General features: G+C 58.2%; 1 protein-coding gene across 3 annotated transcripts in view; it reads right to left on the bottom strand.

The window, feature by feature from the left end:
* The window catches only part of ATP9A (ATPase phospholipid transporting 9A (putative)), an 86871-nt gene that overhangs the window by 18406 nt on the left and 45825 nt on the right, over positions 1-22640 (bottom strand). For 2 of the 3 annotated variants that reach the window (XM_056107471.1, XM_056107473.1), the window contains exons 5-14: positions 19007-19065; positions 16565-16616; positions 14356-14450; positions 13942-14022; positions 12597-12672; positions 11038-11114; positions 7306-7466; positions 6676-6818; positions 5472-5584; positions 777-989 (exon numbers count right to left, since the gene is read on the bottom strand). In XM_056107471.1, coding sequence (XP_055963446.1) covers positions 777-989; positions 5472-5584; positions 6676-6818; positions 7306-7466; positions 11038-11114; positions 12597-12672; positions 13942-14022; positions 14356-14450; positions 16565-16616; positions 19007-19065 — 1070 coding nt within the window. The remainder of the gene's footprint in view (positions 1-776; positions 990-5471; positions 5585-6675; positions 6819-7305; positions 7467-11037; positions 11115-12596; positions 12673-13941; positions 14023-14355; positions 14451-16564; positions 16617-19006; positions 19066-22640) is intronic. The other variant, XM_056107472.1, reaches the window with a different exon arrangement.

Genomic DNA, 22640 nt, shown 5'->3' with positions numbered 1-22640 from the left:
CCCCCCTCCACCGTTCCCAGAGCACCCTGAGGGCAGGTGAGGGGAACGGGCTCTGGCCCCAGACACGCCGTCACCAACGACACTCAGCTGGGGTTCCTTCTGGGTCAAGCTCGAGTCCATGCTTCCTCTCGAGGGCGAGAGGGATCGCCCACATCTGAAAGTGGGGGCCCCTGCAGCTCCCAAAAGGGACCCCCGAGACTCCCTACCTCAAGCAAATGTGTGTACACGTAGGTGCTGTATGCATGCACGTACTTACCTGTGTGTGTCTACTGGGCCTATGTGTGCATGTGCCTGCATGTCTGTACATGCCTGTGTGATTGCGTACGGGTGTCCACACATGCGTGTGTTTGCATATACAGCTGTGTGCCTTCCTGTGTACATATACATACCTCTGTGCGAACCTACCTGTGCATGTCTGCATGTATGTGCTTGTGTGTCTGCGTGTGTGTGCATGTTTGAGTACACAAATGTGCATATGTGCCTGTGTGCATGCCTGAGTGTACATATGTGCCTGTGTACATGCCTCGTATACTTACCTACATGCCCATGTACCTTACTGTGTACACCTACAGCATGCAGATATCCCTGTGTGTGCCTGCATGCATGTACATGCCTGTGCACGCGTCTGTGCACACAGACGTGCGTACATGCCTGTGTGCATTTGTGTGCGAACCTATGTGTCTTCCTGCATACATATACACGCCTACACAGGTGCGTGCCTGCACGCGGACACACCTGGGTGCGTGTGCCTGCCTGCAGCCGCGGGCGGGGCTCACCTCGTCGGGGCTGGACGCCTGGTACACGCGGCACGAGTCTTCGTACTGCTTCTCGGCCTCGGCCTGGTCGGTGACGCCGTTGGACTCGTACACGGGGGTGACGTTGTGGCAGAGCGCGATGGCCTTGACCGCCTCGTGCACGCGGCTGCTCATGGTGCGCCGGACCTTGGTGGTGAGCGTGGGGCCCTTCTGGGCAGGGGGCTCCTGGGCCTGCTGCGGGGACAGGTCGGGAGGAGCTGAGCGTGCGGGTGGGGGGGGGAGGCGGCAGGCAGGGCTGCCCCCGCCCACACGGGCCCCAGGACTGGCCCAAAAGTGTCCCTGCCCTGAGGGAGTCACAGTCGGGGAGTGTGGGGGCACCACGCGGGCGGGACCTCACACTCAGGGCAGTCCTGGGGGTTCCAGCCTCAGCCCCAGGTGGGAGGTGTCAACCCGAGTCTAACAAGCCATGACCCAGACCCCCCAGGGAGCCCAAACTGTGCCCCGGACTGGATCACCTTCGTCTGTGCATCAGACAGAAGACGGCAGACCCAGGACGCGGCTCCGAGCCACAGCGCCAGCCGGGACCCTGGCACCGCCCATGTGCCCAGCAGGGTCCCCGGGCACCCGCTCCAGACCCCTCCCTTGGCCAGTGGCCCTGGGTCAACCCCATCCACCCCTCCAAGTCTGCCCGCCCGTCTTGCCTCTCCACCCCAATAGAGCCGCGTGGCCTTTCTGTCCTGTGAGCGCGCCGCGTGGCCTTTCTGTCCTGTGAGCGCGCCTCCTGCCTGCCCCAGGCCCCTGGCACTGCTTCCCTGTAACCTCCCTGTAGTCTCTGTAGCTGAGACTCAGTGCATCTCATTAATCGGATCTCAGTTCAGATGCTGCCCCGTAAAGAGGCCCTCCCTGAAGCCCCCCCCATCCACGCAGCTCTGCTGGCCGGCCCCCCAACTGAGCCCAGGCTTTCCCTCTGCCCGGTCTCCCCCTGGAGATTGGCTCGGCCACCTGAGGACACTCCGGTGCCATGTGAGACCCCATACCTAGACACGGGGTGACGGTGGTGATAAAGGGGCCAGCACAAGGGGGTGGGAGCGCGTGGAGACCCCACTGGACACAAATTCTTTCTCCCGAAGAAGAAATAACTGAACTTGACCAACACCGTTTCCAGATTTGTTTGTTTTGTCTGGGGCGGCCGCACCCAGAGGTGCTCAGGGCTCTGCACTCAGGGACCACTCCTGGTGGGGCACACTGGGACCACAAGGGGTGCAGGGGACCGAACCCGGGTTGGCCATAGGCAAGGCAACTGCCCTCCCTCCTAGCATCACTCCAGTCTCAGCTATAAATTTTATTTTATTTTGTACCATACCCAGCTGTGCCCGGGACTTACGCCGAGCTCTGTGCTCAGGGATACCAGAGATTAAACTCGGGTGAGGGGCTGGAGCGATAGCACAGCGGGGAGGGCGTTTGCCTTGCATGCGGCCGACCTGGGTTCGATTCCCAGCATCCCATAGGGTCCCCCGAGCACCGCCAGGAGTGATAACCCCTGAGCATCGCTAGGTGTGACCCAAAAAGAAAAAAACTAAATAAAAAAAAACTCGGGTGAGCCGCACACAAAGCAAGTGCCCCTCCCCACCCCAGTTCCAGACTTAAAATCGTGCATCCAGACTGGGGACCTCCAACAATAATCCGGCATGGTTAGCCCAGCCCCGGAAACTTAGACGTGTTTACGGATCACTGGATGCCACGTTTCATTAAAAACATCTTTTATCCAACAGAAAGAGAATCGACCCGATCCTTTACAACAAGTTGGGTTTCATCCCCACGAGCCAAGGGTTGCCCACATAGACAACAGATGGGTTCCGAGACCCAAGAGAAGGGCTCCCGTTTCATTTTTGAATACTATTTTTAGCCATCGCGCTGGACTCCCTGGGTAATTAGACAATTACTGAATTATTCTGGTCACAGAGGCGCGCACACACACACACACACACACACACACACACACACACACACACACACACCCGCCCTGGCTTCCTGCTCCGTTAACCTCTGGTGTCAAAGGATATGTGTTTCACTTCCAGGCCAAAGGGCACAGCCTGGTAACAATAATTAGAGCCATGAATCAGAGCTCGGGCTTAAACGAATCATTATTTGCCAAGTGCTTTTCATTATAAAGAATTTAACTCTGAAATGATCCGCAAGAAGAAAGACGGACGGAGGCTTCTCTCGGCTCCACCGAAGCTCAGTAATTACATTCACGCTCTGACTCGAGCGTCCGCGGCCGGCCGGTTGGCCACGTTCCCGGCACCTGGACCAAATTACTGCTGACCATCAGGCCAGGACAAGACCTCTGGCTCCGGCTTGGTCGGGCTGCCAAGTTTTCCTGGTGGGGGATTTTGAACCGACGACGGCGGCCTTCCCCACCTCGGGGATGCTACGGCGACCTGATTTCTTTCCGAGTCGGGGGGCCACGCCCGCAGGACTCGGAGCTAACTCTGGGCTCCAGAGTCGCACTGGGGGGACCTGATGGGAACTGAACCCTGGTCAGCCACATGCCAGGCGAGCCTCATCCATCCACTGAGCTGTCTCTCCAGCCTGCAACCTGATCTGCCGTCTCTAGGTGACAAGCCAGCCCAGGGAGGGAGCCAGGGGAGTGGGCTGAGTCCTGGGTCCGGCTTCCAGGTGAATCGAGGGCCCAGAGAGACCCCGGGTGACGCACAGATGGCCCAGCCCTGCGGGACCCACACACAAGCCAGGGAATAAGGAGAGGTGAGGCCCACGGTCCCCCTAGGATGACCGGGCAAAGGGTCCTCACCCAGGTGCCCCCAACGACACTCTCCTCGTTTCCAGATGACAGCCCGGTGGGACACTCGGGGGGCGTGGCACGGCCAGGCCCAGCCCCGAGACCCCCCTCCCATATGCAACAGTTCCCCACGCTCCCGGGCTCTGCACACGCTTCTCCTCCCTTGACTAACAACAGGGCAAAACAGAACCAGATGTGGCGGGCAGCGGGCAGGTTCGAGCTGCTGCCCCGGGGGAAGTCCCCGCTGTCTCGGGAGGAAGGGCAGGACGAGCCTCGAGCCTCGGAGGTCAGTGGTCGGGAGGAAGAGATGCAAACGCAGCCCCCCACTTGGCCAGGGCATGGGGGGGGCTCACATCCTACAATGCTCACGCCTCTCTCTCCCTCTCCCTCTCTTTCTCCCTCTCTCTCTCTTCCTCTCTCCTTCTCTTTCTCACTCTCTCCCTCCTTCTCTTTCTCCCTCTCTCTCCCTCTCTCTCTCTCCTTCTCTCTCTTTCTCTCTCTCTCCCTCTCTCTCTTCCTCTCTCTCTCTCTCTCTCTCTCTCTCTCTCTCTCTCTCATGCACACAAATGAGATGCAGAGACTCATGGAAAAGGGGCAGTCCCAGATAAGACCGGATCTGTGTCCAGGTGCCAGACCACCAAGGAGAAGTCCCAGCACCCCACACGGTCCCCCAGACCCTGCACACACACAGCACACAGACACACACAGCACAACAGGCACACACGCGCATACACACACACATGCACACGCGCACACACACGTGCACACACATACATGCACACACACACGCGTGCACATACACACACACACAAACATGCACACACACGCCCAGAGTCCAGAGTAAGCCCTGAGCATCTCCAACTGTGACCCAAAATTTAAAAAAATTAAAATGTTGAGCACCGTGACGGGGCCAGAGGGATAGTACGGTGCACAGGTGCAAACCTGGCCCAGCCGGGGCCCATCCCCGGCACCCCATCTGGCCCCCCGGGCCCACCAGGAGTGATCCCTGAGCACAGCGAGGTGTGACCCAGAAGCAGAAGAGTCTCAGAGGAGCGAGGGCTCTAGCATGCCGGCCGGTCACCAGACAGTGCTGGTCACCGGTTAAAGGCCCACCCCATCCCACCTCACCCCCCACCAGCAACACAGAGGCGCCCAGCTTGATTTGCAGGAAGGACCCTGGAAGCTAGAGTATCCGCAAACGAATGTTCTAGAAGTTAGCTGTTAAATACGGGAGTCTGAGTGAGAGTATAGTGGGGAAGGTGTTTGCCTTGCACTGGGCTGACCCAGGTTCGATCCCCGGCATCCCCATAGGGTCCCTCGAGCACCGCCAGGAGTGATTTCTGAGTGACTCCTGAGTGCAGAGCCAGGAGTCAGGCCTGAGCATCGCCGGGTGTGACCCACAAACAGAATTTAAGGAGGGAGGAAGGCCAAGGGTATGGAGCAGGCAAGGGACGGGAAGGGAGAGGAGACCCTCGGGACCCCGGGCTGTGGGGACACTCTGCCCGCGTGGGACTCCGGGTGAAACGCCAACAACCTCACAATCCCCAGCACTACAACGGATGGACCCCCAAGTACCCTGTGGCCCCAACCCGACAGCACCCGGGCCTCCCTCAGTGGGGCTAAGACAGAAACACCCGCCCAGTCAGCCGAGCAGCACTGGGGGACCCCCGGCCCTTGTGGGAAACCCCCCCAGATAAAACCAGCATCTGATGGACGGTCACATGGCTGGGGTCAGCGATGACATGAGAAGCCAGTGGGCCGCCAGCCTGCAGTAGCTGAATCCCGAGCCACGAGCCCGTCCCACCCGGCCACGCCACTAACTTGTCCCGTGACTAGGAGCCCCTGCCCACCCTCCTGGTGGGGGAGAGTGCATCCCCGCCGCCCCGAGGGGTTCCGAGGTGGGACACGTGTATTACCTGCGTGTACACACTGAAGATGTGGCTCTGCACTTCATCCATGGAGTCGGGCCCATAGGCTACAGTGCCCAGATGGAGCCGTTTGAAAACCATCTCGTTCTGCGTCAGAGTTCCTGCAACGGGACCAGCGTCACTGGGTCAGGACGGGGTTTTTTTTCGGTTTTGGGTTTTTTGGGGGGTATTTTTTTGGGGGGTGGGGGCCACCCCTGGCTGTGCTCAGGGCTTAGTCCTGGCTCTGAACTCAGGGGTGGCGCCTGGCAGGCTTGGGAGGTCACATGGGGTGCCGGGGATTGAACCCGCTCAACTGCGTGCAAGGCCAGCCCCCCGGCCCGCTGCCCTATTGCCCGGGCCAGCTTTCACTCTGGGGGACTTGTCCAGATGTTCCTGTTTATCACGGACAGGTGTTGGCACCCGTCTGCCCACCCACCCCGGCTCTTTCTTACGTTACATCTGGGAGGGGCCAGAGAGACGGAACCGCAGGGAGGGCGCTGGCCTTGCACGCTGCTGACCTGGGTTTGATCCCCGGCACCCCACAGGGTCCCCGAGCACCACTAGGAGTGATCCCTGAGCAGATTCAGGAGCAAGCCCTGAGCACTGTTGGGTATGGCCCAATATCCAAAAAAAAGGAAAAAAAAAAAAAAAAAGGACGAGCAGGGAATCTAGCCACACCAGGAGTGAGTCCTGAGCAGCGAGCCAGGAGCAACCCCTGAGCACTGCACAAAAACAAAAACGTACAACAAAAATCCCCGAAAGTTACATCCAGGGGCTGAAGAGACCGTGCAGGGGCCAGGGGTCAGAGGTCAGGCCTTGCACTCGTCTGAGCCCAGTTCAGTCGCCGGCTCTGCAAGGCCAGGGCAACAACGGGCACCAGGACCGCCGGGAAAAGAAATCCTGGTGGGCGGGTGAGAGGGAGTGTCCATCTGGGGGCCCCACGCAGTCCACTGGCCGAGAGGGTGCTCATGGCCCGGGCTGAGCCAACCAGAGTCTGCCGTGAGGGGCCCCAGGACCTGAGCGGGTTCGAGTCGGAAGTCACTGGATGGCAGCTCTGGGGAGGCACGTGGGGGCTTCCCCCCCACTTCCCCTCAGGGGGCCCTACTCTGGAACCCCGCACCTGCCGGGCCCGGCTCTGGCTCAGACACCCCCTGGGTAACCCCCCCGGGTGCCCCCTCCCCGCCCCCCCAGCCGCCGCCCCCTGGCCGCCCACCTGTCTTATCGGTGAGCAGGTAGGAGATTCTGCCCAGCTGCTCGGGGATGGTGCTGGAGCGCACGACGGTGCCGGGGATCTTGGGGTCCCGGCGGATCATCCAGCTGTACACGATCTTGCCCATGTCCAAGTTCACACGCAGGCTGAGGAGGCGGAGCGGTCAGCGGGATGCCGGGGGCAGCCCGGGCCCTTCTGGGGCTCACTGTGTCTCGGGGCTGCACCCGGCAGTGCTCTGGGCTCAGACCGGGGGCACGCGGCTCTCCCGCAGTCACTGGGAGAGGGTCCCCGGGGCCAGAGCGACAGCACAGCGGAAAGAGCATTTATTTGTCCTGCACGCGGCCGACCCAGGTTCAATCTCCAGCATCCCACAGGGTCCCCCGCGCACCACCAGGAGAAATTCCTGAGTGCAGAGCCAGGAGTCACCCCTGAGCATCGCCAGATGTGGCCCAAAAAGTCGAGAGGGAGAGAGAAAGAGAGAGAGAGAGAGAGAGAGAGAGAGAGAGAGAGAGAGAAAGAGAGAGAGAGAGGGTCCCCGGGACGGGCACGTCCCTCCACGCCCCTGGCCACCAGCCGGCGGCAGTCCCCCCCACCCCCCTGCAGGTGGGAGACGCGGCGCCCGGCCCCGCTCACCTGATGGGGATGATGTTGGAGAAGAGCAGGAGGAAGCGGATGATCTGCAGGTACCAGCGGCCGGCAAAGTGCTGCAGGGCCACCATCACCAGCGACACCACCACCAGCGCGCCGAACAGGATCTTCGTGAGGCAGTTCACCTCCAGGTCGAACAGGCCGATCTGCGGCGGGCGAGAGGGAAGCTGGGTGCTCACGGGCCGGGCCCACAGCCCCCCTGGGTGCCGCCTTCTCTGAGACGGCCGGCGGGGCCTGTCGGCCAAACACGCGGGTTCCTCGGGCAGGCTCAGAACAGACGTGCCGGGCACCGCACAGAACTCGGCTCTTACTTTCGTTGACTAGTTTTTGGTCTGTGGGCCACACCACACCTGGCGGTGCCCAGGGCTGACTCCCGGCTCTGTGATCGGGGCTGACTACCGGCTCTGTGCTCAGGGCTCACTCCCTGCTCTGTGCTCAGGGCTCACTCCCGGCTCTGAGCTCAGGGCTCACTCCTGGCTCTGTGCTCAGGGCTCACTCCCGGCTCTGTGCTCAGGGCTCACTCCCGGCTCTGTGCTCAGGGCTCACTCCTGGCTCTGTGCTCAGGGCTGACTCCCGGCTCTGTGCTCAGGGCTGACTCCTGGCTCTGTGATCAGGACTCACTCCCTGCTCTGTGCTCAGGGCTCACTCCCGGCTCTGTGCTCAGGGCTCACTCCCGGCTCTGTGCTCAAGGCTCACTCCCGGCTCTGTGCTCAGGGCTCACTCCCGGCTCTGTGCTCAAGGCTCACTCCTGGCTCTGTGCTCAGGGCTCACTCCCGGCTCTGTGCTCAGGGCTGACTCTCGGCTCTGTGCTCAATTATCACTCCTGGCTCTGTGCTCAGGGCTGACCCCTAGCCTCTGTGCTCAGGGCTCACTCCCAGCTCTGTGCTCAGGACTCACTCTCAGCTCTGTGCTCAGGGCTCAACTCCTGGCTCTATGCTCACCCTGGCTCAATGCTCAGGGCTCACTCCTGATTCTGTGCTCAGGGCTGATTCTCATCTCTGTGCTCAGGACTCATTCTTGGTTCTGTGCTCAGGGATCACTCCTGGCAGGGCTCCACTTTTGATGCCAGGATTTGAATCCGGGTTGGCTGTGGATAGCGCAACCACCTTATGCACTGTACTCTCTCTTCTGCCCTGCTTGTTAATTTTTTAAATTATTGGTCTTTGGACCACATCGAGTGGTGCTCAGGGCTGACTCCTGGCTCTGTGCTCAGGGATTTCTCCTGGCAGGGTTTGGGGGGGACAAAGCGGGGTGCCGGGGATCAAACCTGGGTCCGGATGCAGGAAGGCAAAAGTCTTCCCACTGGCCTATCGCTCCAGTCCCTCCTCACTTTCTTTTTAACCCACAACATGACAGATGGGGACACACATTTGGTGGTGCTGCACGCAGGGACCCCAAACCAAAGATGGCCCCAAAGTCAAAAAGCCCCCAGACTCTGCACCCACCAGACCGCAGCTCAGGGCTCTGGCGCAGACTCACGGACAAATATCCGTAGTCTCCTCAGGACATGTTCATTCCAAGGGACGTCCCTCCAGCCCACGTCACCGGCACACCTGACTAACTTCCACGGGCTGAGCAAAGACTCACACGTCCCTCCCGTGACATGCCCCTGTGAGGACGGCTGTCACGTGGTATGACCATGACCCATGCTGGAGACGGAGCATCTAGTCCAGGTCTTGTAAGGCATCATTCTGTGTCCCCTTGGCACTTCCTTTTTTATTTTTACTTTTAAACACGTCAGGTATGAGAGCTGGAGAGACAGCACAGTGGCTAGTGCCTTTCAAGCAGCCGACCCGGGTTCGATCCCCACATGCCATAAGGAACCCAAGCACCACCAGGAGTGATTCCTGAGTGCAGAGCCAGGAGTGACCCCTGAGCAGCACCGGGTGTGACCTACAAACAAAAACTTCAAGTTTTATAAATTTGTAGCCACACTGAAAATTAAAAATATAGGAGGCTAGAGGGGTTGGAGCGATGGACAGTGGCCAGGGCATTCGCCTTGCATGTGGCTGACCCACATTAAATCTCCTGCATCCCATATGGCCCCCCAAGCCTGCGGGGTAATCCCTGAGCTCAGAGCCAGGAGTAAGCCCTGAACACTACCAGGTGTGGCACAAACAAAACCGCAGCAAAAAAAGAAAAAAGAAATTATATGGAGCCATAGCACAGCGGGTAGGGCATTTGCCTTGCACACGGCCCGGGTTTGATTCCTCTCGGAGAGCCCAGCAAGCTACCGAGAGTATCTCGCCTGCACGGCAGAGCCTGGCAAGCTCCCTGTGGTGCATTCGATATGCCAGACACAGTAACAACAAGTCTCACAATGTTTCTGGGCCCGCTCAAGCAAACTGATGAAAAATGGGAGGACAATGACAGTGAGATATATATGTATGTCCACATAGGACTAGAGAGCCAGCACACAGCAGGGAAGGGACTTGCCGGCATGCAGCTACCCTGGGCTGGAAATGGAACCTCCCGTGGTCCCCTGAGCCTGCCAGCAGGGATCCGTGAGCACAGAGCAACCCTGAGAGCTGCGGGTAGCACCTCTCCCCGCCCTGCCAAAACATAAAATAAAAACACCGGAGACGTCACTGAACTGCGTTCAGCTCTTCCACTTGGAGGCAGAGGGTCAGAGGGCGAGCGAGTGTGAGGCCGGGGCCAGGCAGCTGGGGGCGGCCCGGGGCCCTGAGCTGCTGCCACAGGCAGAGCCGAGCCGGGCCGCAAGTCGCTGAGTCTGTGAGTGCGTGAGCCTGTGTCTGTGTGTCTGTGAGTCTGTGAGTCTGTACCTGTGTGTCTGTGTGTCTGTGTCCGTGTGTCTGTGAGCCTGTGTCTGTGTGTCTGTGTCTGTGAGTCTATGCGAGTCCGTGAGTCTGTGTGCCCAGGAGTCCATGTCTCCGTGAATCTGTGTGTCCCTGTGTCCATGAGTCTGTGAATCTGTCAGTCCGTGAGTACGTGTGTCTGTGTGTGTCTATATGTCTGTGTCTATGTGTCTGTGTATCCGTGTGTTCGTGAGTCTGTGTATCCATGTGTCTGTGAGTCTTTGTGTCTGTGAGTCTGTTGTCTGTGAGTCTGTGTGTGTCTATGAGTCTGTATGTCCGTGTACCTGCGAGTCTGTGTGTCTGTGTGTCTATATGTCTGTGTCTATGAGTCTGTATGTCCATGTGTCTGTGAGTCTGTGTGTCTGTGAGTCTGTGTGTCCATGAGTCTGTGTGTCGTGAGTCTGGGTGTCCATGTGTCTGTGAGTCTGTGAGTCCATGTATCTGTGTGTCTGTGTGTGTCTATATGTTTGTGTCTGTGAGTCTGTGTGTCCGTTTGTCCGTGAGTCTGTGTGTCCGTAAGTCTGTGTGTCCGTGAGTCTGTGTACCTGTCTGTGTGTCAGTGAGTATGCGTGTCTGTGAGTCTGTGAGTCCATACAGGCCTGTACGCACCCATGCACCGTACACAGATGCTCAGACGGTTGCTAGTACATGACGCCATCGGCGCCAGGGGGTTTCCCAGGCACGACTAAGGGGGCTCCGGAGGCCCCTCCTGGCACTACTCAGAGAAGCAGCCCAACGGTTCACTGCCGTCGCTGCCTGGGCCTGGGTGCCGGGACCCACAGAGACCAAGCACCGCCCGGGACAGCATGCCAGGGAGCACACCTGGAGCACAGCCCTGACCCCCGCCTCCTGCCCCCACCTCCGCCCTCACGATCGCGGGGGGCACCCGGCACCCACACACCTTGCTCCGCGGGTTGGAAGTGTTCATGACGCTCCGGAGCTCTCTGCCCGTGTACAGCACGACCCCCACCACGGTGCCTGCAGCGACACAAGCCGGGCGAAGGCTGTGAGTGAGCACCCGCCAGCTCTCCCACCCCCACACTGACGTGACCCACCCCCAATTCCCCCACGACGCCCGCCGGCTCCCAGATCCCCTCCCCCAAGAGCGCCCACCAACTCTCAGACCCCCAACCCGGCAGTCCACAGGACGGGTGGCACCCCGGGGGCACTGCCCGCTGGGCACGCTCCACAGAACCAGGCCCACCAACCACCCACCCCCCTACGCCTCGGGGGGCGCATCTCCACGTGTGCCCAGGCTGTCTGGGCTGGGCATCTGTGGACCAGGCAGGGGTGGCAGGGCAGGCCGTGGTCTCCTTGGCCCACGCTTAAAGGGGCATGACAGGTGTCCACGGGCAGGAGCAAGCCCGCCACCAAGCATCTTAGCCCTGGGCCATCTTTCCAGCCCACCTCCACGTCTTTTTTTAAAAATCATTTCTGGTGATGCAGGGGGGAAATCCACGCCTTCCAGATCCTCTACTCACTCCTAGTCACCTCCCTGGGGATCGGGGCCACACCGGGCAGTACCCAGGGGCTGCTCCTGGCTCTGTGCTCAGGAGTGACCCTTCATGGTGCTCGGGGAACAACATGTGGTGCCAGAGATGGACCCAGGTCAGCACGTGCAAGGCAAACTCCTCAGCCTCTGGACTCACAGCCCAGCCCCAGGCAAGTGCTTTCACCCCTGTGCATGCCTTGCAAGAACGAGGGCTGGGTTTGAAATGTGGGGAGAAAATGAAGTCATCTACTTGCCTACAAGGGCTCAACCCCGACAAAACACACACACACACACACACACACTCATAAGCACAAACATACACACACTTATACACACAAACACACACACAATCACACACTCACTCACACATACACACTGACATTCACACACCCACAGTCACACACACATACACTCTCACACACACAAATACCCACTCTCACACTCACACAAACTCACATGCACACACTCACTCACACTCACACACACATATACCTACTCTCACACACTCTCATAATCACATACGTCTACACTCACACTCAGGCACACACACACATACTCACACACAAATCAATTGACAAATCATAAATCACGAATCTGTCCCCACACGTCACACGTTCTGCTCAGCTCCTGGGCCCTTCTGCTCTCCTCCACCCCAGGATTGAAAACGGGGCCCCCACCACCTGGTGGCGTCCCCCAGGGTCTCCCAGGTCCGCAGCCCCTTCCTGGGCAGGAGGGAGTCCCTGTCCCAGTGGGAGTCACAGCAGCTATGAAACGGCACCCCCCTTTCTGGGAGAGACCGAGATGGGGTCTGTTCCCCGGGGCGCGACCCCCACCATAGCGGCCTCTCTCCTGGATGCGGGCGTGGGGGTCTAGACACCGGGGGCGTCTCCGGGAGAAGCTGGTGGGAAAACACCAAGTCCTACTTTCCGGGCCGGCTGCCAGGAGCTACTCCTGGCCAGTGCTCTCACCGGATGCAATGACGGTGCCCGCCCACAGGGCATTCTCGATGCTCAGGCTCTCGCTGATGGGTGGGTCGCTGTCCTCCTGGAAGAGACACGGACACGGTCACCACCGTGAAAGGCAGAACGCATGGCAGCTGCCAACCCCGTTCTTCCGAGACTGAGAGGGGTGAATGGGTCAGGGGGGCGCCCCATTCCCGGCCTGCCCACAGGGGCGTCTCCGGGCCCAGGAGACTTCAGACACGAGCCAGAGGCATCAGGGGCACGGCACACGTCAGGAAGCGGGAGAGGAGCAGGTCGGCCCCCGACACCTGGCCTGGTGACCCTGGCACAGAGCTGGGAGCAGCCTCCTGGCACGCTGGGCGTGGCCCCCAAAACACAGGGAAAAACAGAAAAGAAGTGCAGGTCTCGGGGCTGGAGCGATAGCACAGCGGGGAGGGCGTTTGCCTTGCACACGGCCAACCCACGTCCAATCCCCGGCATCCCATAGGGTCCCCCAACCCCACCAGGTGTAATTCCTGAGTGCAGAGCCAGGAGGAACCCCTGAGCATCACTGGGTGTGACCCCAAAAGCCAAAGCTTAAAAAAAAAAAAGCTAGTCTCTAACCTGGGCTGGAGGGATAGCACAGTGGGTAGGACGTTTGCCTTGCACGAGGCCAACCTGGTCGACCCGAGTTCGATTCCTCCGCCCCTCTCGAAGAGCCCGGCAAGCTACCGAGAGTATCTCGCTCGCACAGCAAAGCCTGGCAAGCTACTCTTGACATATTCAATATGCCAAACACAGTCACAACAAGTTTTCACAATGTTACTGGGCCCGCTCGAGCAAATATGCCAAACACAGTAACAACAAGTTTCACAATGTTACGAGCAAATCGTGAACAACAGGAGGACAGTGACAGTGATAGCGAGTCTCTAACCTAGAGCATGAACTCAAATGTAAGAGCGAGGTCAGGAGACCCCCCAGCCAGCCAGCCCACCCGCTGAGAAAGAGGAAGAAGCTTGTCACTGGGGTCTCTATGCACTGTCCTCTGTCCCTAACGCAATTCAGAGCACTCTTAGAATACAACCACATCATCATCACCCACTGGAAACGACGAAACCCAAATTCCAGCGGTACTTGAGATTCCAGTCCTGGCGGCCGCCCCAGCCCAGGAGAGTGGACAGTCCACAGGACGAGCCACTCAGGAGAGTGTCACGGACACGAGCTCCCAGGCGGGCAGTGCGCCCTTCTGAGCACGGCGCAGATGCCAGGGGGAGCACTGGGAGCAGGGGGGAAGGGGTCTGGTGCAGGGAGGTCAGCACCCCCACCCGCCCCCCCCACCCCTGCCCAGCTGCGCTCAGCCGCTCCCACGTACTCTGGTGAAAGTGCCCACGAAGTTGTGGATGTCGATGTTGGGCTCCTCGGCGTAGATGTAGGAGCGGATCTGGAGCAGGTCCTGTCCAGGGGGGGACAAGACACAAGGAGCGTGTGTTGGAGGGCGGGTGGGGGATTTCCGCCCAGGCAGCCAAGCTAGAGCAGGTTCAGCTGCGGCCAGCAGAGGGCGCCAGGAAGAACCTGGGAAGTTGGGGGGGCGGGAAGGGGCGCCCATGACAGTGGTGTCTTGTGGGGGCTTGCCGACTCCCAACATCTGTGAAAGGGCCCATCACTGCGCGCGGCCACGTTACTTGGACCCAGCATGTGTTTGAGGCTCTGGGCACCCCTTCCCCCACCCAATCTGGGTCCAGGCCTCCACACCCAGCTCTGGGGTCCCTCCCTGGAGGTTGCTCACGGCGGCAGTGGGGAGCCTCTGCGTGCAGGCCACTGGCAGCCGCAGTTTCCAGTCCGTCTCCCCGTCCAGCTGGTCCGTCCGCAAGAAGCAAGAGCCTGGGGGGGGAGGGGAGGCTGGGGTCGTCTCCACTTCCTGACCCTGCGGGAAGCCGCCCTCACGGGCTCGCTCAGACTGGCTCTGGTGGTGTAGAGAACCCACAGGGGCTGGCGTGGGGAAGCTGCCCCCCAGGGGTGTCCGGGGGTGCCGGCACCCGGAGCCAGGCTAGGCCGGGTCAGGTGAGGCGACTTCCACGGGCACTGCTGTCCTGAGCCCTGGCTTCCGTGGGCACGAACGCCACGCGCGAGCTCGCCACCGCACTCTCAAGAGAGGTACACAAGGACGCAGGGCAGGGGTCCGGCACCCACACACAGCCCTGGGGTGGCCATGTCCTGCGCCCGGCACCTAGAATAGTGAGAGGGGCCAGACCCCAACAGCCTCCCAGGGGCGCGCTGAGCTCCACCAGGCAGGCGGGGAGGAGGACCCCGACCCAGAGTGCCCGTTTCACAGACGAGGACACGGAGACCAGTCTGAGGACAGCGCAGCAGCTTTTGAAAAAAAAGACTTGTAGGGTCGGAGTGATAGCACAGCAGCGAGGGTGTTTGCCTTGCACATGGCCACCAGAGCATCCCATAGGGTCCCCCGAGCACCGCCAGGAGTGATTCCTGAGTGCAGAGCCAGGAGGAACCCCTGAGCATCGCTGGGTGGGACCCATAAAGCAAAAAAAAAAAAAAAGAAAAGAAAAGAAAAGAAAGAAAGAAAGAAAGAAAAAGAAAGAAGACTTAAAATTGGCTGCCTTTTTTTGGGGGGGAGGGGGGTCACACCCAGCAATGCTCAGGGGATACTCCTGGCTCATGCACTCAGAAATTACTCCTGGTAGTGCTCGGGGACCCTATGGGATGCTGGGAATCGAACCCGGGTTGGCCACGTGCAAGGCAAACGCCCTACCTCCTGCTGTGCTATCACTCCAGCCCCCAAATTGGGTGCCTTTGACCCAGTTTTTTTTTTTTTGCTTTTTGGGTCACACTTGGCGATGCACAGGGGTTACGGGGTTACTCCTGGTTCTGCACTCAGGAGTTACTCCTGGCGGTGCTCAGGGCACCCTATGGGATGCTGGGACTCGAACCCGGGTTGGCCGTGTGCAAGGCAAACGCCCTCCCCACTGTGCTATCTCTCCAGCCCCCTGACCCGCTTCTTAGGAGTACAAAACTTCATCTGTCCTTCTAACTGATTCCTAGTGAAACAGGCCATAATGGGCTCCAAGGCAGACAAGTCTGGGTTTTCCAGGGCTTCGGAGGTGCCTGCGATGAATGGACAGGCATGCAGCTCAACAGGGCAGCCGCCTCATACACGGGTTTCTATCACACAGTGTTTAAACCACTGGCACTGCAAATAAAAACCCAAAATACAGGGCTGGAGCGATAGCACAGCAGGTAGGGCATTTGCCTTGCACGCAGTAGACCCGGGTTCGATCCCCAGCATCCCATATGGTCCCCTGAGCACTGCCAGGAGGAATTCCTGGAGTAACCCCTTTGCACTGCCAGGTGTGACCCAAATAGCAAAAAAAAAAGTCAGGGGACCGGAAAAATGCTACAGCAAGTTAGGCACTTCCCTTGCATTTAGCCAACTGGGTTCAAGCCCCAGAATCTCTATCAGGTTTCCCGAGTACCTCCAGGGGCTGAGCAGAGGCAGGAGTAAGCCCAGAGCACTGCTGGGAGGATCCCCAAATCGAATTTGTCCCCTCCCCCACAGACAGTCCTATTTCCTCAGAAGCTTCAGTTAAAAAAAAAAATCAGAAGAGACGGGGGATGTGATGGGGGCAGCCACCAAGGATACAATGGCGGTCATCGGGGTCTCCGAGACTGGGGCAGAGCGTGGCAAGACACCATCACCCCCTCCTCAGAGCCCCCCCCATATTCTCAGGGGAAACACACACACCCTGTCCACATGGGGGCATTCCTGGCCGCTCAGCCGCCGAGTGTCTGGGGGGGGGGGGGGCAGCCATCCCCAGGCCCGCCACCCCCAAACCGGCTCCTTAAAGAAGATGTTTTTCATTCGCCTCCGTGGCTCCGAAAGTGATCGTCTCACTTCTGTTCCATTTTCGAATGATTATTTTGCCAAATTACCACTGAAAGGTTAATGGTTATTTTCGAAATGGATCCCAGATGTTTACCGTTTTTTTCCGACGTCCTCAGGAAGATCATGTCGGCAGGAACCCGCTGGTTCTGGGTGAGGGAAAGAAAGAAGGTTACTGTGTGGGGTGTCCGCTAGCCCCAGCCCCAGCCCTTGGGAGGGGGGTGTAGGGGGGAGGCAGGGGGGTGGCAGGGATGGGGGGTGGCGGGTGACACAAGCCCCAGGCCTCTTCAAGACCTTGTCCCAGCGGGGGGTTTACTCTGTGGTGAATCTCCCAGGTCCTGCTAATCCCCTACTGAAACCTTAAATCAGAAGAGCACTGGGCTGACGGCTCCCGTTCTTCCCTCCCCGGCCCTCCCTCCCTCTCTCCCTCCCTCCCTCCCTCTGCAGGGCCTGTCCACACCCTGGCCAGCTTCTCTGCTGGCACCCGGGGCATGAACAGGTGACCCCTCCCGCTTTCTGCTCGACCCACTTTCCGGCCACCCGCCTTGAATTATGAGCTGCCAAGTCTGCCAGAACACGGCGGGGGCAGGGGCTTGTCTGAGCGTCATTTCAAATCAAAGCTGCGTTTTCTTGCGTTTAATCCTCTTGGAAGAGCTCAGCTGACACACGACTTTCAACACGATTCTTTTTTCTTTTTTTTTTTTTCTCAATCAAATATGATTCTGAAGCTCTCCGGGGCCTCTGTCAAAACTCAACGCCTTCCCGAGACCCCAGGAGAGCTGACTGCAGCGACAGACTTATCAACACGGTGACCTTTGGGAGCCATTTTTACTGTTCCCCTAGAGAACCTTTCATCCCAAAATTCCTCAAAGTGACAGAAGAGCCCAACGTTGAAACTAACGCCTCCCAGGCCACAGATACTGTTCCAGAGGTGAGTGGTTAAGTTTTGCGGCTTTTGTGGTTTCCGTTGCAACACTGTGTATGTTTTCAGGGTGTCAAAACTAGATTAAGTGCCTAGGAAGCAAGCAGATGGCTAGGGAAGACTTTCATTTTTCTTTTCTTTATTTTTTTTTTGTTTTCCTTTTTGAATCACACCCGACAATGCACAGGGGTTCCTCCTGGCTCTGCACTCAGGAATCACTCCTGGCGGTGCTCGGAGGACCCTATGGGATGCTGGGAATCGAACCCGGGTTGGCCGCGTGCAAGGCAAAAGCCCTACCTGTTGTGCTATCGCTCCAGCCCCTAGGGAAGACTTTCTAACAAGTTTCAAACAAACGAAAACCTCAAAACAGCAGGTCCCTCCACTGAGGAACCAAGTGCATGGCTGTGTTGGAACGCAGGAAGGGGCTAACTCAGGGTACTGTTTGGACAAAGTGTTTTGTGGGTGTCTCAGAGGCAAAAGCTTTTTGTTCCGGATAAGTGTGAGCTGCGGAGGACCAGAGATGCTCAGGGCTTCTCAGGGCTCAGGCCCAGCTGGATCCCCTGAACCAAGTATGATTTCCACCCCGGCACACTGGGAGTGATTCCTGAGCGCAGAACCAAGAGTCAGGCCTGAGGATGACCACCAGACGTGGCCTCAAAACAAAACAGAACAACAACTACAAAAAAAAGCCAAAAGCCTGTAGGACAGTGCTGGAGCGTGGGGCGGACGGCAGGGAGGACACTTGCCTTGTGTGTGCCTGACCCATCTCCCGGCGCCACATATGCCAGGAGCGATCCCTGAGCACAGAACCAGGAGTAAGGCCCGAGCACTAGCGGCTGTGGCCCCCAAAAACTGAAAACCAAACAAAATCTGTGTAACACATTTTCTGAGAACAATGCCTCTGTCACACACAATCAGATCCTCCATCAGATGCCAGACCTCATGGTAGGGTCCTGGCCAGGTGGTCAGAGCGGCATCTGCGTGCACAAACACACACACACACACAGACACGCACACATGCACTCACAGCCCCCAAGGCCTGCATAAGAACCCACCCACTTCAGAGCATCATTTGCACACACATACCCCAGGCGGTTAGAAAGCCATCTACACACACAGACACACACAGGACCTAAGACCCAAATAAGAACCCATCCACATTAGAGCACCATCTGTGCGCGTGCACACATACACACGCACACATGCACACACACACACACACATCAGGTGGCCAGAGAACCATCTGCACACACACACACACACACACACACACACCCCAGGTGGCCAGAGAACCACCTGTACACACACACACACACACACACACACACACACACACACACTCCAGGTAGCCAGAGAACCATCTGTACACACACACACACACACACCCCGCATGTGGCCAGAGAACCATCTGTACACACACACACACACACACACACACACACACACACACCAGGTGGCCAGAGAACCATCTGCACACAGCACACACACACACATGCATACATACACACGCACATACACACCAGGTGGCCAGGGAACCATCTGCGGGAGCGTGCACGCACGCGCACACACACACCCACACAGCCCCGGGGCCCCTACAGGCACCCCCCCCCCACTCACCTTCTCCACAATGATGAGATCTCCCACCTGGATGTTGCAGCTCTTCACCTTCACCGTCCCTGCAAAGCAACGGGCCAGCACGTGAGGCCGGAATTCACGGCCACCGACCCAGGAAACCCACTGGCGGCATTAACCCCGCTGCCGCCCCAAGCCAGATCACGGCGAGTCCTGCTCCCGCACCGGTCACTCACGTCCCTAAGGAAGATCTGCAGGCTCCCTGGGCAGCCTCTCTAAATGGCATTACAGAGACTTGGCCTCGGGGGCCAGAGAGAAAGCTCAGTGGGCAGGGCACTTCCCTGCATGCGGCCAGCCTGGGTTTGATCCCCGGCTCCCATAGGTCCGTTCCCTCACCCCACCCCACCCCCGTCAGGAGTGGTTCTGAGCATAAAGCCAGGAACAACTCCTGAGTACCCCTGAGTGTGGGCCCCAAAATAACAAAAAAAAAAAAAAAAGAGAGAGAGAGAGAGAGAGAAACTCAGATTCAAAAACAATCAAAACAGAGAAGGACAAACAAAGGGGGAACAGACCCCTCCTGAGAATTTGCTCAATTTTTAACACCTCCCCAAAAAGAAAGGGGTTCATCCTGAATGGCTGGAGTTTCCCCCTAGCAAGGATTCTGACTCGTCCATACTGCCATGTACAGGACTTTCTGTTCATCCGTCTGTCTTGCGTCCTTCCCACTCTCCGGTTGGCAGGTGAAGGGTCAGAGTGGAGCGGGTCTCTCCCCAAACCCACAGGAAGAACGGGCCGGGGGCAGGGTTCACCACCCACTGGGGCCAGAGGATGGGGTCATTCAGTGAGTTGGGTTCGACGCAGGAAAGACCGAGAGTTGGTCCTGGGGCTTCCACTCCACCCCCCCATGAGCAGCGTGTCCTGCAGGGGCCAGCCCACGGGAGTGAGGCTCAAGGTGGAGGCTGGCAAGACAGTACAACAGGGAAGACATCACGCTGCACACGGCTGACCTGGATTCGAACCCCGGCACCACATATGGCCAGCTGAGCTCACCAGGAGTGAGTCCCCCTGGGCACAGAGCCAAAAGTCAGCCCTGAGCACCACCCTTTAAAAAAAAAGAATCCCGGGGCTGGAGCAATAGCACAGCGGGTAGGGCGTTTGCTTTGCACACGGCCGACCCGGGTTCGATTCCCAGCATCCCATAGGGTCCCCCGAGCACTGCCAGGAGTAACCCCTATGCATCGCCAGGTGTGATCCAAAAAGGAAAAAAAAAGTACGTAAAAGTAGGTTTTGGGGAGAAAATACAGCCGGTTACATGCTTGCTTTGCATGCAACAGACCCAGGGTTGATCCTCTGTACCCCATATGATCCTCTGTGCCCTGCCACTAGTGATCCCTGAGGCAGACTCAGAAGTAAGCATTGGTGGGGGGCTGGAGTGATAGCACAGCAGGTAGGGTGTTTGCCTTGCACGAGGCCGACCTGAGTTCGATTCCCAGCATCCCAAAGGGTCCCCTGAGCACCGCCAGGAGTAACTCCTGAGTGCAGCAGAGCCAGAAGTAACCCCTGTGCATCACCAGGTGTGACCCAAAAAGAAAGAAAGAAAGAAGAAAGAAAGAAAGAAAGAAAGAAAGAAAGAAGCCAGCCCACCACAGCCAGGACCAAGAAGAGCTGAGCACAAGAGGCCGAGCTTCGGCTTGGAAGCCGGCAGCACATGCTGGGGGAAAAGCAGCTCAGATAGAGAAGGGAGCACCAAGTAAAGGGTGTTTGGAGGACTCGCTCGGGATGCGAGACGTGTGCTGAAAGTAGACTACAGACCGAACACGATGGCCACTCAATACCCCTCTTGCAAACCACAACACCCTAAAGGAAAGAGAGCGCAAAAGGGAATGCCCTGCCACAAGGTGGGATGGGGCAGGGAGGTGGGAGGGCTACTGGGATCAGTGGTGGTGGGAAATGGGCACTGGTGGAGGGGTGGGTACTCGATCATTGTATGACTGAAACCCAAGCACGAAAGTTTGTAAGTCTACAACTGTACTTCAAGGTGTTTCACTAATAAAAAAAATAAAAATAAAAAAGAAGAATAGAAAGAGCTATGCTTAGAATATCACGCTTCACTCAAATGAGAGAAAGAATCCGGAGTTCCGACATCCGTCGACGATCAAGGATCAGGGACGCTGTCTCATTTGCCAAGGTGTCGAAAATCAGATGGGCTGGTCACGTAATGAGATTTAAAGACGACCGCTGGACTAGAGCCGTTACCGACTGGATTCCACGGGATGCCAAAAGACCGCGTGGCCGCCCACCTACCAGATGGTCAGACTTCTTCGTCAAGATCATGAACGATCGGTTTGAGGCCCTTCCTGTTCCCGGAGCGAACAGATGCCATTGGGCTACACTACCACGCGACAGGGACAAATGGAGACGTTACTGGCGCCCGCTCGAGCAAATCGACGGCTAACGGGAAGTTAAGTGATTAAGTGATAAGCGAAAAATAAAAAGAGGCCGTGTCTTCCATTCCAACGACTGGAACTCCCACCCCAAAGGCTAATGAACGGTCTTCGTATTTTTCTTTTACATTGGGGGTGTCTGCCCAGAGGTACTGGGGGTCTGGGCCATTTGCATCCGGCGCATCTCCCAGCGCCTGCACTTGGCTTGTGTAGGAAAGTGTGCCCAGCCCCAGGCCCAGACCAGCCACGGGAGCAGGGGGGCCTGCAGACATGTGTGATCGCGTGTGTGCATGACAGTGCTGCCCATGAGCATGCAAGCATGAGCATGTATGTGTGAGCATATGTGAAAGCAGGAGCAAGTGTGAAAGTGTGCAAGCCATGCATGAGAGCATGATGAGCACGTGTGCAAGCGTGTGTGTGTGCATGCATGAAAGAGCATGCTTGGGAGACTGTGTGAGCACGTGCACACAAGAGCATGCCTGCAAGAGGGCATGGGCGCATGAGAGCATGGAACTGTGTGCCTGAGCGTGCATGGGTGCATGAGAGCATGGAACTGTGTGCCTGAGCGTGCATGTGTGAGCATGTGAGCACGAGTGAGTGAGCATGCGAGTGTTCAGGCAGGCCCTGAGAGGAGGTGGCCTGTGTTCCAGGGAGGGCCGGAAGTTGACGCCAAGGACCCGAGTCCAGGCATTGCCTAGGGGGCCCCGGCATTGCATGGTCCCTGAGCACTGCTGGGAGTCACCCCAAGTCTGGGGCAGCACCCCTCTGGGTTTGGCCCCAAAACAAACAACAGCAAAACTCTCCCCTGTGGGAGCCTCCATGATCGTCACACTCTGGGCCTCTGTTTAGTAAATCCACTGAACTCAACAACGCAAGGGGCCACAAGAGTCAGTCATTAAGATTCCGGGCACGGATCAGGGCCACGCATGTCGTGGGATCTGTGCGTGCCCGCTCTCTCACGCGAACGTGCCTCCGTGTCTCCAGCTTTGGAGAGAGGCACGAATGAAGCCACCAAGCAAACACGGGGCTGTCCTGGTGCCATCGTCTCCCTGCACTTCCCCATCGCTGACGCGTGTCTTCCTAGTGATTCGGCACCACTGAGAATTCCCAAGGCATCCCGACCACTGCCACGGAAGCAGCTCCAGCTGGGTCTGGTTTGAGCTAACGTGTGTACAAATAAACACTGTCGCAAGAACACACAGAGCTAAGGACGCCTGCAAAGACGCAGCAACAGC

Source organism: Sorex fumeus, unplaced genomic scaffold (assembly GCF_029834395.1).
Source record: "Sorex fumeus unplaced genomic scaffold, SorFum_2.1 ptg000166l, whole genome shotgun sequence".
Taxonomy (NCBI): Eukaryota; Metazoa; Chordata; class Mammalia; order Eulipotyphla; family Soricidae; genus Sorex; species Sorex fumeus.
Note: the sequence above shows the minus strand (reverse complement) of the source record. Positions and strands in the feature narration are given on the sequence as shown.